Source organism: Orycteropus afer, unplaced genomic scaffold (genome assembly GCF_000298275.1).
Source record: "Orycteropus afer afer isolate SDZICR_OR568_19922 unplaced genomic scaffold, OryAfe1.0 scaffold00125, whole genome shotgun sequence".
NCBI classification, from domain to species: domain Eukaryota; kingdom Metazoa; phylum Chordata; class Mammalia; order Tubulidentata; family Orycteropodidae; genus Orycteropus; species Orycteropus afer.
Genome location: NW_006921712.1, coordinates 1,223,830 through 1,241,591, shown reverse-complemented (window position 1 = coordinate 1,241,591; position 17,762 = coordinate 1,223,830). Strand labels below are relative to the sequence as shown.

The following is a 17,762-nucleotide window of genomic DNA, read 5'->3' as shown; positions in this document are numbered from 1 at the left end:
ATCTCATTGAGCATTCCAAGAATTAGCTGGAGAATTCTTTTGGAAAGCTAGAATCATTCCTCAATTTTTTTTTTTTTTTTTTAAATAGTATTTTGACACACTGCTTAACTAAGGACAGAGCTGTTGCTTCTTTGTTAATTTCTTGGCAGAAATCTCCAAGATTCTTAAATATTGTTCTAAGAAAAATAATGACTATCACATGGATAACTGAAAGACTTCTACCCCATATATAGTATTTTTCTTGGATTTATACTCCACATAAAGGTATCACTGCATCTAGTATTTCTAGAGTATAGAAAGTCTGCTGAGAAGGAAAAGTAAAACTCTAGGACAAAGAATTAATTCAAGTAAAAATTCCTAGCATCTCATTTACTCTTATTTTTTCACTGAAGACATATTCTCATGTATTTTCAGTCAGTATTATTGCTTTTCAGAGAAGCACAGGTTATTAGTCCTAGAAGGAACTAGAGAGAAGGGTTAGTACAATCCCTTCTAGGGGTCAAATATCAAAGCCAGGGTGAGAACCCAAGACTCCTACATACCTTGTCTTATTTTTTCCTATCCACTAGCATCTACCTGTGTTGACAACTTATACACTATGCTATGTTTTTGTGCCCGTGAGAAGCAGGGAACAAAAGAGTGTCTGTTTTATATATATCTGTAATTTCACTGATAGTTGATTTATTGACTTACTGATTCATTCATTCATTCATCAGACATTCACTAAGTACTTAGTACCATGTACCCAGCAACAAGGTGAAAATATATTTGAATACAAAATGTCCCTTGCTCTTGAATGACATTGTTCTATAAAACAACTGTACTATTGGCAAAAATTTATAACATGTTCTATCGTTTTTTTCTTTTTAATGCATTTTATTGAAATATAACTTATGTACAGTGAAATACACAAAACTAAAGTGACATGGGTCAATGCATTTCTTTCTTTTTTTTTTTTTTTCTGGCAGCGTTCCTTCCCCTCCCCTCCCCTCCCACCCCTGGCAACCAACAAAGTTTACTTCCATATATAAACCTTTCCTTGACCCTCCACAACAACGAACTAATACTGTATTTGTCCTTCTGTGATTGACTTATGTCACTTGGTAAAATGTCCTCCAAGTTCATCCATATTACGTGGTGTATTGCAGACCCTACATTATTCTCTAGTGCTGCATAGCACTTCATTATGTATATACCATATATACCATAGTTCGGTCATCCACTCTTCCATTATAAATCTTAGACATAAATCCCTTGTCAGATATGTAATTATTGGCAAATATCAATTTGTTGCTGTCATTTTTGTTATGTACTTTTTCATGGTGTCGATTTCTTTGTTCCATATAATTTTCTATGCTGAGTTTGTTTTGTTTATGAGTCATGTTATCACTTCCTTCATTGCTATGGTTTTAGTATTTGCTGAATATTTATCCTGGTCCTCTTTTTTTGATGTGAAGGTTTATCATTTTTCTTTGAGGTTACCCTGTGATTTACAGTTTTCTTCCTAAGTTTAGAACAGTCCATCTTGATTTCTCTACCACCTAGAAGTTCTGTAATGACACAGTTTTTCCCTCTTTTTGGTTTGTAGTTGTCCTCATTTGTCAATTGATGTCTCTGGTACCCTGTTTATAATCTTGTAGACTTATTTACTTTGGATAATTCCATAGCTGGGTTGGTTTCTGGGTTATATCATCATGTGTGTTAATGGTCAGTTGTTGTTGGCTGCTGTTGTTTGTCTGTCCAAAGGGCTCCCTTTAGCATCTCTTATAAGCTTGGTCTGGTTTTAACAAATTCCCTTAATTTCTGCTTATCTGGAAATGTCCTAATTTCACCATCATATTTGAGGGAAAATTTTGATGGGTACATCATTCTTGGTTGGAAATTTTTCTCTTTCAGTGTTTTATAGATACCATTCCATTGTCTTCTCACCTGCATGGTTTCTGTTGCGAAATCTGAGCTTAGTCTTATTGGTTGCCCCTTGTAGGTAACTCTTTGTTTTTCCCTTGCTGCTTTCATGATTCTTTCTTTGTCTTTGGTTTTGGTAAGTTTGATGATGATATGTCTGGGTGATTTTCTTTTGGGGTCTATCTTGTTTGGGGTTCGCTGGACTTCCTGAATGGATATATTCTCATCTTTCATCATACCAGGAAAATTTTCTTCCAACAAATCAACAATTTTCTCTGTGGTTGTATTTGTCTCTTCCTGTTCTGGAATTCTGATTACACATAGGTTATTCCTTTGATGGTATCCCACATGAAACTTAGGCTTTCTTCATTTTCTTTTGACGACCTTTCTGATGGTTCCCTTTCCAAAGAAGTGTTCAGGTATTTGCCTTCAATCTCCCTAATTCTGTCTTCCATTGATTCAATTCTGCTCCTTTGCCCATTCAATGTCTCATCTATTTCTGAAAATTTAGCACTAATCTTCTGGATTTCTGTGTGTAGATTTTGTATCATTTCTAGTTTTTCATTTATTTTGTCATTTTGTTGTTCTAGGGTTTTCTCTGTGTTTTCCTTGATCTGTCTCTCAGTTTGTTGAAGATACCTAAATATAATTCTTTAAATTCCTTATCAGGGAATTCCATTGCTGCCTATTCCTCAGGAATGTGTTTTGGGTCTGTATCCTGGATCCTTGTTTCTTCTGCTTTATCTTGCTTCTTTGTGTGGACTGTGATGTTCTGTTGTCTTTGAAGGATTTGATGTTTCTACGTTTAAATTTAACTGGTGATTGTATGTGGACTTGCCCACAATTTTAGTTTTCTTTGTATGTTATCTATGCAAGCAGAGTACTGTGCTCCTCTATTTGTTAGTTGATAGCACTTATACACTCATCACCTGTCTCCTTTCCTGTTATCAGTCTCTCGGATGTCCCTGCCAACCTTGGCAAACAGCCTATTCTTATATCCCTGGAGTCTGAATGAGAATGCTATCATTTTATAATCCAAAATGGTTGCCACTTGTAGAGATTCAAAATGGCTGTGCCCTCAGTCACTTTAAATATCCAAAATGGCCACTGCTTATAGACAATCAAAATGGCTGCACCCTCCTGACAGCTGAAAGTCCACAGCTCAGGTTGTCTCTCTCCTTGCTGTTTCCCTTCCTAGTCATAGGCCACCAGAGCAGTCATCTCTGCAGCCCTTAGTGACCAGGACTGATCTTTAGGTCAATTCTCAGGTCCCAACACCACTTGGAAATATTCAGGCTGTTGGTCCTGTCAGAGTAGCTGACAGTCCGTAGCTCCGACCATCTCTGTACTCACTGTTTTCGTTCAGGTTTTTCCACTACTTGATGCCCAATCCACTTCTGTATAGTTCCTTTCAAAGCTCAGGGCTCCAGGATTATCTTCTGTATCTCTGTCAATTGGTTTTTCTTTTCTTTGTTGAGGAGGGTGTCTGTGTCGCTTGTCTGCCTAATCCTCCATCTTACCAGAAGTCCTCATTTTCTATCTTTTAAATTTCAAAAAAGAGGGGAGTTACTCTAAGATATAAAACAATAAACTAGAAATACAAAACTCTTATAAGTTATTTATGTATGGAGGCATCAGTAACTATCCATGCTCCTGCTTCCTTTTGATATAATAAATAAGGCTCTATTAAAATAATACAAGAAAAACCAATGTTTTTCACTCTTTGCTCAATCACAGATTGTAACTTGAAAAAGAAAAATCATGATTTTTTATACATGTAATTTAAAATGAAAGAAAATCAAAATAGTTGTCTCTTTTCCAAAATCTAGAGCTTGCTATTGTTATGATCCACATGATACAAATTGTAGGTAAATACATTAAGCAAAGAAGTGAACAAAATAGTTGATGGTATTTATCAAACAAAAATGCTATTTCCCTCCACATCACAAAAGGTGGGGAGGGCTGAGCTTCCCTGGTGTTGTAGATCTGTCTGGGAGGTGATGTTCCCTCTTGGGGAACAGCAAGGAACTGACAGGCTCAGATGGGGAACCTACACAGGCTAAGAGCCACTGTAAGGGTCAAGCTTTCATAGTTTTTCCTCTTTATGTCCCCCAGTGACATCTCACAACATCAAATATATTCAAACTCAGGGTAAATCATGGGAATGCATACAGGGTAAAACGGTATTTACATGTTAAGAAAACTGTAGCAAAGCAATGGTATACAAAATTTACCTCTGAATATGGAAAATGTTTTTATCAGAGAGTTAGTGTGCATAATAAAAAGCAAAGAAAATAATAGGAAAGTAGCAGGATGAAGGACTCATAAATTTTAGATCCTGAAGATGCTTCTAAATTTAATTTTTTTTTTTGCCAAAGAATTAGAGCTGCAGATAGTAATGATAGTCTTGTTAAATTTTGATCAAATACATAAGAAAACTACATGTTGCTTTCAAAGTTGGTGACTGAAGAACTTAAAATTAATGGGTTAACTTCTTTATTGACTTCCTTGCTGTAAGAATTTGGCTCTGAGAACTAGTAAACTACCACCTGAAGACACGAGTAGGTGACTTGTCTCTGAAAACAACTAAAATAAATTAAGAATTTAATTATCAGAGTTCTAGGCTGAAGGCCAAGTTTATAGAATTTTTTTCTTTTTCAGTTTCCACTGAGACAGATTTTTGACTCATAGTGACCCAGTGTGGCACAGCAGAACTGCCCGTAGGGTTTCCTAGATTGTAATCTTTATGGAAGCCAATCACTAGGTCTTTTCTGCTGCAGAGCCACTGGGCAGGTTTGCCACCAACCTTATAGTTAGTGGCCAAGAGCTTACCATGCCTCCTTTTTGGGGAAATAAGTGAGGATAATTCTCACTTAGGTTTATAAAAAACCCACTGCCATTGAGTCTATTCTGACTTATAATGACCACCATTGGGTTTACAAGGCTGTAAATCTTTGCTGAAGCAGATTGCCTCATCTTTCTCCCATGGAGCAGCTGGTGGGTGCCACTGCAGCTCCTTAGGTTTATAAAAGGGGGTGAGAAAAATCTTAAATCCCTTTATCTACAGATAGGGGATTGGCATAGACATTCTGGAGCATGCTGTGACTAAAAGCCATCAGCCTTAGTAACACAATTCCTGCCTGTTGTTGTGTTGCTGTTATGTCCCTTCCAGTTGGACTGGATTCATAGCGACTCCTCCTTGGGTTTCTGAGGTGGTATCACTAGGGAAGTAGATCGCTCAACCTTCCTTCTGAGGAGTGGCTGGTGGATTTGAACTGCCAGCCTTCCAGTGAGCAGTCAAGTGCCTTAGGCACTATGCTACAAGAGCTCCTAATTCCTGCCTAGGACTTGAAAATCTGAGAAGAAACCAGAAAGAAGCTTTCTCACTTCACTTGCTCTATTCAAAACCAAACAATGCCACTGCCATCAAGTTGATTCCAATCCATAGTGAGCCCCACTGTGTTTCCAAGGCTGTAAATCTTTTCAGAAGTAGATTGCCTCACCTTCCTCCCACTGAGCACCTGATGGATTTGAACTGTCGACCTGGTTAGCAGTCAAATGCCTTAGGCACTGCACCACCAGAGCTCCTTCACCTGCTCTATGGGATATACCTATTATGTATTAAAATGTAACATTGGGAAACAGTTACCTAAGGGAAAAAAAGATGACAAAACAATTCATTTTTAACACTGCTGATTCAAAACACAAGTTGTGCATTTTACTTTTATAAATGCCTGTTTCTTGTTCCAATATTTGATGAAACATAGCTCATTAACCTTTTTTTTAACCACAAACAGTATTTTCTATATATGTAAATATAGGTGATTAATTTATTTCACCAAATTCAACTCCTCAAATTCCAAGAGTATATTTAAAATAATTACCTTCCAAAAGAGAATGCTGCAGTGCCGACAAAAATGTAATGTGTCTCCATATTGTTCTTTCGTTGGATAATATTTCTGAAGTGCAAAATACATCAGCTTCCATTCGATATGACCTTTTTCTGAAAGGATCAAATGTCTACAAAACTAGACATAAACAAAATTTGGTTCAGAATCAGGAGAAGATGATTTTCCAAGCACAGGACTAGGTACAAAACTGGTTTTAAATGTAATGCATGAAACATTTGAAATTAAGCAACTTACTGGGATGAAATCAATAAGGGAATAATCAAATTACAACATGTCTATACAACAGAATATTAAGCAGTTAAAAATTTTAAATATTCTGATCTGGAAAAATATCTGTTTATATTAACTAAAAATAAATAATATATCTGATAATGGACTTGTATCTAGGGCATAGAAAACACTTACAACTCAGTAAAAGACACATAACTCAGTTAAAAATTGGGCCAGGGATCTGGATAGAAATTTCCTCAAAAAGATATATGGCTTGCCAATAAGCACATGTAAGATGCTCAGCATCATTAGTCATCAAGGAAATGCAAATCCAAACCACAATGAGATACTTCACACTCACTAGGATGGTTAAAATAAAAAAGTCTGATGATAATTAAGTGTTTATGATGATGTGGAGAAATCAGAGCCCTCACACACTGCTAGTAGGAATGTACACTATAGTACAGTCACCTTGGGAAACAGTCTGGCAGTTCCTCAAAAATTTAAACACAGAATTACCACTTGACCCAGAAATTCCACTCAAAAGAAATGAAAACACATCAAATGTTCACAGCAGCATCCTTCATAATAGCCAAAAAGTGAAACAACCCAATGTCCATCAACTGATGAGTGTTATAAACAAAATGTGGCATATTCACACAATGAAGTATTATTTGGCCATAGAAAGGAATGAAGTACTGATACATGCTACAACATGGATGAATCTTAAAAACATTATGCTAAGTTAAAGAAGCAAACCACAAAAGACCACTTAAATGTGATTTCATTTATATGAAATGTGCAGAATACAGAAACTTAGAAAGAGTAGTACTGGGTGAGGAGTGAGGAGATTGGGGTGGGGAGGTGGGGATTGATAACTAAAAGGTACAGGTTTGTTTGTTTGTTTTTTTTTCTGAGGTGATAAAATGTTCTAAAATTGATTGTGGTTATGGTTATACAACTGTGAATATGCTAAAAACTATTATGGAAAAAAATGAATGTGTATTGTTGTTACAAGGTGCCATCAAGTTAGCTCTGATTCATACCAACCCTATGTATAAGAGAATGACACACTGCCCAGTCTTGTGCCATCTTCACTATCCTTGCTATGCCTGAGTCCATTGTGTCCATCCATTTCATTGAGGGTCTTCCCCTTCTTCGCTGACCCTGTACTTTCCCAGGCATGATATCCTTCCAGGGACTGGTCCCTTCTGACAACATGACCAAAGTAGATAGGACAAGTCTGGCCATTTTTGCTTCCAAGGAGTATTCCGGCTGTACTTCCAGGACAAATTTGTTCATTCTTCTGGCAATCCGTGCTATTTTCCTTATTCTTTGCCAACACCACTATTCAAAACCATCAACAGTTCTTCCCTCTTCATTATTCATTATTCAGCTTTCACATGCATATGAAGTGATTGAAAATACCATGGCTTAAGTTAGGTGCACCTTAGTCTTCAAAGTGACATTTTTGCTTCTTAAGACTTTAAAGAGGACTTTTGCAGCAGATTTTCCCAGTCCAATATGACATCTGATTTCCTGATTGCTGCTTCTGTGGGTGTTAACTGTGGATCCAAGTAAAATGGAATCCCTGACAACTTCAGTCTTTTCTCCATTTATCATGAGTTTCCTTATTGGTCTACTTGTGAGGATTTTAATTTTCTTTATGTTGAAGTATAATCCATACTGAAGACTGAAGTCTCTGATCTTCATCAGTAAGTGCTTCAAGTCCTCTTCACTTTCAGCAAGCAAGGTTGTGTCATCTGCATGCTACAGCCTGTTAATGGTTCTTCCTCCAATTCTGATGTTGTATTCTTTGGATTTGCTTCTCAGATTATTTGCTCAGCATACAGATTTAATAAGTACAGTGAAAGGATATAACCCTGATGCACACCCTTCCTCATTTTAAACCACGCAGCATCCCCTTGTTCTGTTCAAATGACATCCTCTTGGCCTTTGTGCAGGTTCCTCATGGGGACAACTAAATGTTGTGGAATTCCCATTCTTCACAATGTTATCTATAATTTGTTATGAGTCACACAGTCAAATGCCTTTTCATAGTCAGTAAAACAGAAGTAAGCATCTTTCTGGCATTCTTTGCTTCAGCAAAGATCCGTCTGACATCAGCAATGATATCCCTTGTTCCATGTCCTCTTCTGAATCTAGCTTGCATTTCTGGAAGTTCCCTGTCAATTACTGCTGCAACTGTTTTTGAATTATCTTCAGCAAGAAGGGTGGGCAATCTACTTCCATAGTGATACTGCCTCGGAAACCCAAGGAGGGGTCGCTATGAGTCGGGTCCGACCCGATGGCACATAACAACAACAACATTTATAACATTGTTTGATAATTTCCATATTCTGTTGGATCGCCTTTGTTTGGAATCGGCACAAATACTGATCTCTTCCAGTCAGTTGTCCAGGTAGATGACTTCCAAATTTCTTGGCATCAATGAGTAAGTGCCTCCAGTGCTGTAGCTGTTTGTTGAAACGTCTCAATGGGTATTCCTTCAATTCCCGGAGCCTTGTTTTTCACCAATTCCTTTAGTGCAGCTTTGACTTCTTCCTTCAATACTATTGGTTCTTGATCACATGCTACCTCCTGAAACAGTTGGACATCGACAAATTCTTTTTGATACAGTGACTTTATGTATTCCTTCCATCTTCTTTTGATGCTTCCTGAATCATTCAGTATTTTGCCATTGAATCCTTCAATATTGCAACTCAAGGCTTCAGTTCTTTCAACTTGAGAAATGAAAAGTGTGTTCTTCCCTTTTGGTTTTCTAACTCCAGGTCTTCGCAATTTCATTGTAATACTTTGTCTCTCAAGCTGCCCTTTGAAATTTTCTCTTCAGTTCTTTCATTTCAGCATTTCTTCCATTCACTTTAGCTACTCCATGTTCAAGAGCAAGTTTCAGAGTCTCTTCTGACATCTATTTTGGTCTTTTCTTCCTTTTACTGTCTTTAATGACTATTTGCTTTCTTCATGCATAATTTTCTTGATGTCTTCCCACTGGTCTGGTCCTTGGTGTTCAAAGCATCAAATCTATTCTTCAGATGGTCTCTAAATTCAGGTGGGATATAATCAAGGTTATATTTTGACTATCATGGACTTATTTTCACTTTTCTTTAGCTTCGACTTGAACTTGCATGTGAGCAATTGATGGTCTGTCCAACAGTCCGCTCCTGGCCTAGTTCTGACTGATGATACTGAGCTTTTCCTTTGCCTCTTTCTACAGATGTAGTTGATCTCATTTCTGTGTATTCTATCTGGTGAAATCCACGTGTACAGCTGCTGTTTATGTTGTTGAAAAATTAATTTGCAATGAACAAGTCATTGGTCTTGCAAAATTCTATTATGCAATCTCTGGTGTCATTTCTATCACCAAGGCCATTATTTTCCAACTACTGATGATTCTTCTTTGTTTCCAATTTTCTCATTCCAATCACCAATAATTTTTAATACATCTTGATTGCATGCTTTGTCAATTTCAGACCACAGAAGTCGATAAAAATCTTCAATTTCCTCATCTTTGGCTTTAGTGTTGGTGCATAAATTTGAAGAATAGCAGTATTAAGTAGTCTTCCCTTGTAGGCAAGGGGATATTATCCTATCATGGACAGCATTGTACTTCAGAATAGATCTCAAGATACTAATTATGACAATGAATGCAACCCTATTCCTCTTCAATTTATCATTCCTGGCATAGTAGATCTTATGATTGTCTGATTCAAAATGGTGAATACCAGTCCATTTCAGCTCACTAATGCCTAGGATACTGATGTTTATGCATTCCATATCATTTTGACAACTTCCAGTTTTCCTAGATTCATACTTCATAAATTCCATGCTCCAATTATTAATGGATGTTTGCAGCTGTTTTTTTTTTTTCTTCCCATTTTGAGTCATGCCTTATGTGATAGTTGAAGATGTGTCAACTTGGCTGGACTCCAGTTGTGAGTGGTGGTTCCCATGATGGATCACATGACTGCGTTCTAAGCGGCTGGTCGGCCTAGGGGGAGTTTCCCCAGGGGTGTGGCCTACCTGCAATACTATCCCAGGGACAAACTGGAAGAACGGCATTCCGGACCATATACTTCCTGGAGCGAGCAGCTCGCTGCTCGCCCTGGAGGTTTTCGGATTCTTTCTTTGTTGGGAACAGTGACCAGCGCACTGCGTGTCAGCTTGATTCTCTCGGCTTTACTGTGCTTACGGGAACCAGACGACTCCGGGCCCCATCTCTCTCCAGAGACGAACTTTGTGACTTGAACTCCTCTGCCGTGCGTGCGAAAGCCAGACGGCCCTGGGCCCCATCCCCCTCCAGAGACGAACTTTTCAGTTTGAACTTGTCAGCTTCTACACGCTTGTGAGCCATTTATCTAAGATAAATTTCTCTCTCTCTCTCTATAAATATATATATATATACTTTGCTGGTTTTTGTGTTTCTCTAGAGAACCCAATCCAACACACCTTATGAGCAAATGAAGGTCCCAAAAGCTTTACTTCATCCATGTCATTAAGGTAGACTCTACTTTGGGGAGAGAGCTGCTTCCTAGTCATATTTTGAGTGCCCTCCCACATGAGGGCTCATCTTTGTGCACTATATCAGACAATGTTTCACAGCCATTCATAAAGTTTTCTAGTAATATATCAGACAGGATTTCACTGCTATTCTTAAGGTTTCAGTGGCCAGTTTTTTCAAAAGTGAATGGTCCTGTCTTTCTTCCCAGTCTCTCTTTGACTGGAAGCTGCACCAAAACCTGTCTACCATGGGTGACCCTGCACGTATTTCAAATACTGGTGGCATAGCTTTTATCCTCGTAGCAACACGCAAGCCCTCATAGTACAACAGACTGATAGGTGGCACATGTGCCACTGGATGTGTTCAAATACCAACTTTTAGTTTTATTTTCACATCTCATTAATTCTGTATTATACCAACATTCACAGGCAGCTATATGGTAAATTTTTCCAGCCTCCACATTATGTTTTTCCTTAATAACCAACTGAGATTTTTCTAAACTCAAGCATAACATCCACAACAAAATGTTGAAGTCAAGCGTATTTAGTCAATTTTTCCTTCCAATATTATTTTAGATCATTCATATCAGTCCAACCTTTACAACTGACTCAGTTTTCATTTGCAGAGTATGTCCTTACTTTTTCTATTTTCAAAAATTTTTTCTAATATGCTTGTCTTTTTTTCAAGGTCTTATTGTTAGTTACTAAGCCCTGAAGGAGAGGTAATTGTTTTGATGTTGTGTTTTTAGAATTCAGTCAAGGAAATATGTGCAAACAAGATGCACCTGTAGGTGTTAATTGCTAATTATAACCTAACTATTCTGGTATGACATTAAATACTGGTACAGAACAGTCATTTAATTTCTTTATAGTGGTTCATTTAATGAAATGTAAAGAACTCACAATGGCCAACAGATAAAATATATTTTGAACACAGATTTATAAAATAAACTGTAAGGCATTCTCATTACTATCTTTGGTAAACAGTTAAGGTCTGAATATGTTGATGGAGGTGAAAAGATAAATAGGAGACAAAAGCAAGCTTTAGGAGTACCTCAATACAGACATGAGTCGTACTGGGGTTCCTTGTCCTCTGCACAGCATCAGTAACAAATGAAGGGAGGTTCCAAGGGAAGTTGTGTAAACAGAGCGGGTCACTTTTATTTTTTCCATCCTAGATACAACTTCATTCACCCTCTTTTCCTATGCCCTTTTCCTATGTTGTAAATCCTCCCTTCAAAAAATTCAATCCCCCTCCCTTCCTATGCTGCCTTTTAGAATTCAATCTGTTTTCTTTCCTCTTCAGATTTATCTGAGTTTTTCTGCCCCTCCCCAACAAGTCCACTTAAAACAGTTACTGCTAAGCCTACCAATAACAACTATATAACTAAATCAAATGAACATTTTCTAGTCTTCACTTTAATTAGTCTCTCACTAGCTACTGACACTTCCCCATCTTTGGACACTCTTCCTTGGCTTTTGTGGAATTTCAAAATCCTGTTTTCCTCTTAACTCTCTAGTACCTTTTATCCTTAATCCTTTACAGCTCATACTCCTTTCCTCAGCCTTTAATACTGGAGTTCCTTAAAGCTCTGCCTAGGATTTCTCTTCTCAGTGTATTCTTTTTCTCTAGAGAAATGCATCCATGCCAGTGGCTCCAAATACCATTTATATGTTGATCAGCTCAATTCAGCTTAGATTGTTCCATAGAATATCCAACCACCTACTTGACTTTTTTCATTCAGATATTTGAAAGGCATCACACTCAAACCTTTCCAAAATTGTAATTCATCATCGAATCCCCAAACCTGATCATCCCATCCAATGTTTCCAACTGCATGGTAATTATCTGCCATCCACCACTGTCTGCAAGCCAGAAACTTGTCTGTAATGCCTCCTCCTCTTCACCTTGATATCCAATCAAGCATCAAATCCTATCAATTTTATCTCCTAAATATCTTTCAAGTCTGTCCACTTCTGCATTTCCCTAGCCACTATTCCTTCTTGTGACAATCTTTTATTCTTTCTTGGGAAAGTCTCTAGATGTGTCTCCTTGCATTTCTACTTCAATCTATTCCTCAAAGAAGTGCAAGAAGGATCTTGAACACTGTGCTCTTTCAAGATCTATTTGTATAGTATCAAAATGGCAAGAGCCACTCTAAAGATTAGATAGGAACCTCAGGGGGCAGTGAGTTTATGTTAATGGGAGAAAAACAACTCCGAAAAGGAGGTTGACAATGGTTGCATAACTTGAACAATGTAATCAATGCTACCAAACTGTACGTGTGGATACCTGAATTGATGTATGCTTTGCTGTGAATCAACAACAGCAACAAAATAAATAATATTAATAAATGAATTATTAACCAATAAAGAAACTGAAACTTGTTGAAAACCCTTCAATGGCCTTTCTAAGCTCTTTGGATAAAAACTAAGATCCTTAATGTGGCCTCTAAGATCATCATGATCTGGTTCCTAGCAATTGCACTAGCCTCATTTTATGTTATTTTCCCCTCAACATCGACATTTCTATCACAGTGGTTATCTTCCAACTCAAGTATACGATACTGTTCTCCATTTCAAAGCATTTACACAAATTTTTCTCTCAGCTTAGAACCTCACCTCTGCTTATTGCTTCAAACCAAAAACCAAACTCGCTGCCATCAAGTCAGTTGTGACTCATAGTGACCCTTATTGGGTGTCCAAGGCTGTTAATCTTTATGGAAGCAGACTGCCTCATCTTTCTTGGATGGAGTGGCTGGTGGGTTTGAACCACCAATCTTTTGGTTAGCAGCAAAATGACTTAATCACTACACCACCAAAGCTCCTTGCTTATTGCCTGTTGTTGTTATGTGTCAAGTCGACCTGACTCAGAGCGACCCCTCGTTGGGTTTCCGAGGCGGTATCATTATGGAAGTAGATTGCCCAAGCTTCCTTCCGAGGAGTGGCTGGTGGGTTTGAACTGCCAGCCTTCTGGTTAGCAGTCAAGTACCTTAGGCACTGCCTAGATTACCTTAATTTTCTCAAGGAATTCCCCTTATCCCTGTCCTCCAAGTGCAAACAATGTTCACTTGTGAAATGCTATACTACTTTTTTTATATAGTATTGATCATAAACCCTTCTAGACAGTGATCTCCATAAGAGTAAAGACAAACCTGCCTTGTTCATGACTATGTCTCCTGTGCCGTTCACTCTGCTTTGTGCAAGGCAGGCACTCACTAAACAGTTATGCAATAAATGAGTGAATGAATGGTTTCTGCAATGATCTAGAAACAATACGATTTAACTCTGGATAATGAATAAGCAAACTGCATGGGAGAAGACCCCTCAAAGGAATACATAAATATGCTTTGTACTGACTCCCACAACTGGTTCTTGAAGGTAGTAAGAAATACAGAAAGGTAAAGGAGTATTCTTTGGAGATTGAAGAATGGTGTGTTACCAACTGATAACAGACAACTTAGTCTCAAAGAGTTTAAAAAGTTTTGTAAAAGATACACACTTTGATAAAAGGCAGAACAGGAATTTGATTCATCAGATTCATGAGAAAAGAAAATAAACCAGTGACTTGGATACACCATTGCTTTTAAAAGAGCTAAGAAACGAAGTAAGTTCTTGTTTTATTGTTTTCTTAAGTATAAAAATAACCTTATGATGGATAAATGGGAAACCATAAACAATTTTAATGAATCATGACTATTACTGATTCTTAAAAAATGCACCTGAAATAGAGTGCATGGGAAAACACACCAGGTGAGTGTATTCATATACTACTGTATTTGAAGGGGGTATCTATTAAACTCATGGAATCTAGAGGAAGACAGCTATATCATTGTACTTACCTGCTTTTCAGCAAAATGGTACTGACAAAGTTTCTTCCACAACTGTCTATCTTCACTGAGCATATACAATGTTGGAGTCACTTGACCTAAAGTTATGATGTCCCATCCATCTGAGAATCTGTATAATATATTGTTCAGCATGTGTAAAGGAAGATCACTAAGTGTAAGGCCATTGTTCACTTGCTGAAAGGAAAATATTGATATCATTTCACTAAGAGCACAATGAATAGTAGCATTTATTTACATTGAAATTTAATGCCCAAGCTAGAATAAATACTTCAAAATATGACAATATGAAAGAACTACAATTTAAAATACGGCTTTACTGTTCTTGATAGTTTATAAAGTGCTTGTATGCATGATCTCATCATACTTATGGCAACTGTAAGGCAGGCAGAGAAGAGGGTTATTCCTCTTCTACAAATAAAGAAATGGACACACAAGCAGATACAGTAGCATGGCCAGAAAACAGTCACTGGAAATCAAATCTAGGCCTTCTTGGTCTTAGCCTTCTTTCTTATAGCTTCTACTGTACCAGTACATGACCCAGAAATATTTTTAACATTAGGAAAAAAGTATTAGACTATAACATTAAAAAAAAAAAAAAACTGGAAAATGATAGGTTCTAAGAATACAGAACTATTGAAGAAATGAATCTAATGCTTCATGAGTGCAACAAAGATAGGTTTTTTATGTGGTCATATGATAGAGTAAGGAGAAGGACCTCTAGCCTATGAGTCAGGAGACATGGCTCTAGTTCTACAACAGGATCACTATCCTGAGAGGCCTTGGGTAATACCTTAACATTAATAAGTCACAATTATTTCAACTCAACTACTAGGTGAGGTAGACTAAATTACCTTTAAGGTTCCTTCTAAATTAACATTTCTGTGCTTTCACATTTATAAACCATATCCTCCCTGACATAAATATTTATCCCTTAGAAAAGTTGATGAAAGTAAAGAACCCTATAGAGTAAAACGAAAAGCTGACTGTTCTGTAAGAGAGAACAAAAAACAAATATAATAGTATTTGGCTTGAGAGATGAGCACTAGTCCCCTATTTGGAGACTAAATTAGCTCAAAAAGTAACTCTGCTTTGAAGGCTGATCTAGGGTAGCCCTGGTCTGTTGTTAGATGCCATCGAGTTGATTTCAACTCACAGTAACCCTATGTACAGCAGAATGAAACACTGCCTGGTCCTGCACTATCCTCACAATCACTGCTATATTTGAGCCCATTATTGCAGCCACTGTGTCAATCTATCTGGTTGAGGGTCTTCTTCTTTTTTGCTTACCATCTACTTCTCCAAGGACTGGTCCCACCTGATAATACATCCAAAGTTATGAGAGGTAAGTCTCGCCATCCTTGCTTCCAAGGAGCATTTCAGCTACACTTTCTCCAAGATAGATTTGTTCATTCTTCTAGCAATCCATGGTACATTCAATATTCTTCACCAACACCATAATTCAAAGGCATCAATTCTTCTTTGGTCTTCCTTATTCATCGTCCAGCTTTCACATGAGTATGAGGCTACTGAAAAAGCAATGGCTGGGGGAAGGTATACCTTAGTCTTCAAAATGACAACTTTACTCTTTAACACTTAAAAGGTCTTTTGCAGCAGATATGACCAATGCAATACATCCTTTGATATCTTGACACCTGCTACTATGGGCATTGATTGTGGATCCAAGTAAAATGGAATCATTGACAACTTCAGTCTGCTCTCCATTTATCATGGTGTTGCTTATTGGTGTAGTTGTGAGGATTTTTTGTTTTCTTTTGCTTGAGGTGTAATCCATATTGAAGACTGTATTCTCTGATCTTCATTAATAAGTGCTTCAAGTCTCCTTCACTTACAGCAAGCAAGGTTGTGTCATCTGCATATTGCAAGCTGTTAATGAGTCTTCCTCCAATCCTGACGCCACATTGTTCATATAGACCAGTTTCTTGGGTTATGTGCTCAGCATACAGATTGATTAAGTGTGGTGAAAGAATACAGCCCTGATGCACACCTTTCCTGATTTTAAACTATGCAGTATCCCCTTGTTCTGTTCGAAAGACTGCTTCTTGGTCTCTGTACAAGTTCTTCATGAGTGCAATTAAGTGTTCTGGAATTCCTATTCTTTGCAATGTTATCAATAATTTGTTATGATCCATATAGTTGAATGTCTTTGTATAGTCAGTAAGACACAGGTAATATCTTTCTGGTATTCTTTGTTTTCAGCCAAGATCTGTCTGACATCAGCAATGATATCTCTTATTCCACATCTTCTTCTGAATGAGGCTTGAATTTCTGGCAGTTCCCTCTCTATGGACAGTTGCCAATGTGTTTGAATTATTTTCAGAATACTTTTACTTGCACATGATATTAATAATATGGTTTGATAATTTCCACTTCTGCTGGATCATCTTTCTTTGGTAGGGGCACAAATATGGATTTCTTCCAGTTGGTTGACTATGTAGCCGTCTTCCAAATTTCTTGGCATAAATGAGTGAGTGCCCTAGCACTGCATCCGTTTACTGAAACATCTCAATTGGAATTCCATCAATTCCAGAAGCCTTGTTTTTTTTTTTTTTTTTGTGCCAATTACTTCAGTACCCCGTAGCCTTCTTCAGTGCCATTGGTCTTTGATCATATGCTACCTTCTGAAATGGTTAACTATCAACTAATTATTTTTGATACAATGACTCTGTGTATTCCTTCCACCATCTTTTGATGTTTCCTGTATCATTTAATATTTTGCCCAAAAAATCCTTTCATATTGCAACTTCAGCCTTGAATTTTTTTCTCAGTTCTTCCAGGTTAAGAAATACTGAGAATGTTCTTCTTTTTTGGTTTTCTAACTTCATGTCTTTGCACATTTCATTATAATACTTTTGTCTTCCCGAGCTATCCTTTGAAATCTTCTATTCCAATCTTTTACTTTACCATCTCTGCCATTTCCTTTAGCTACTCTCCATTCAAGAGCAAGTTTTAGTCTCTTCTGACATCCATTTTGATCTTTTCTTTCTTTCCTGTCTTTTTAATGATCTTTTGCTTTCTTCATGTATGATATTTTTCATGTAATCCCCCAGGTCATCTCTTCCTTAGTCCTTTGTGTTTAATGAGTCAAATCTATTTTTCAGATGGTTTCTAAATTCAGGTAGGATATATGTATGATCGTATTTTGGCTCTTGTGGACTTGCTTTAATTTTCTTCAGCTTCAACCTAAACTTGCATATGAGCAATTGATTGTCTGTTCTACAGCTGGCCCCTTGTCTTGTTCTGACTGATAATGTTGTTGTTGTTAAGTGCCGTCGAGTCATTTCCAACTCATAGCGACCCCATGCACAGCAGAACTAAACACTGCCCGATCCCGCGCCAGCTCCAT

The 17,762-nt window shown here is 37.5% G+C and overlaps 1 protein-coding gene across 1 annotated transcript in view; it reads right to left on the bottom strand.

Moving 5' to 3' along the window:
* FBXO25 (F-box protein 25) overlaps window positions 1–17,762 on the bottom strand; it is a 179,062-nt gene that overhangs the window by 12,330 nt on the left and 148,970 nt on the right. The window contains exons 7-8 of the mRNA XM_007944424.2: window positions 14,390–14,572; window positions 5,790–5,933 (exon numbers count right to left, since the gene is read on the bottom strand). Of these exons, the coding sequence (XP_007942615.1) occupies window positions 5,790–5,933; window positions 14,390–14,572 (327 nt within the window). The remainder of the gene's footprint in view (window positions 1–5,789; window positions 5,934–14,389; window positions 14,573–17,762) is intronic.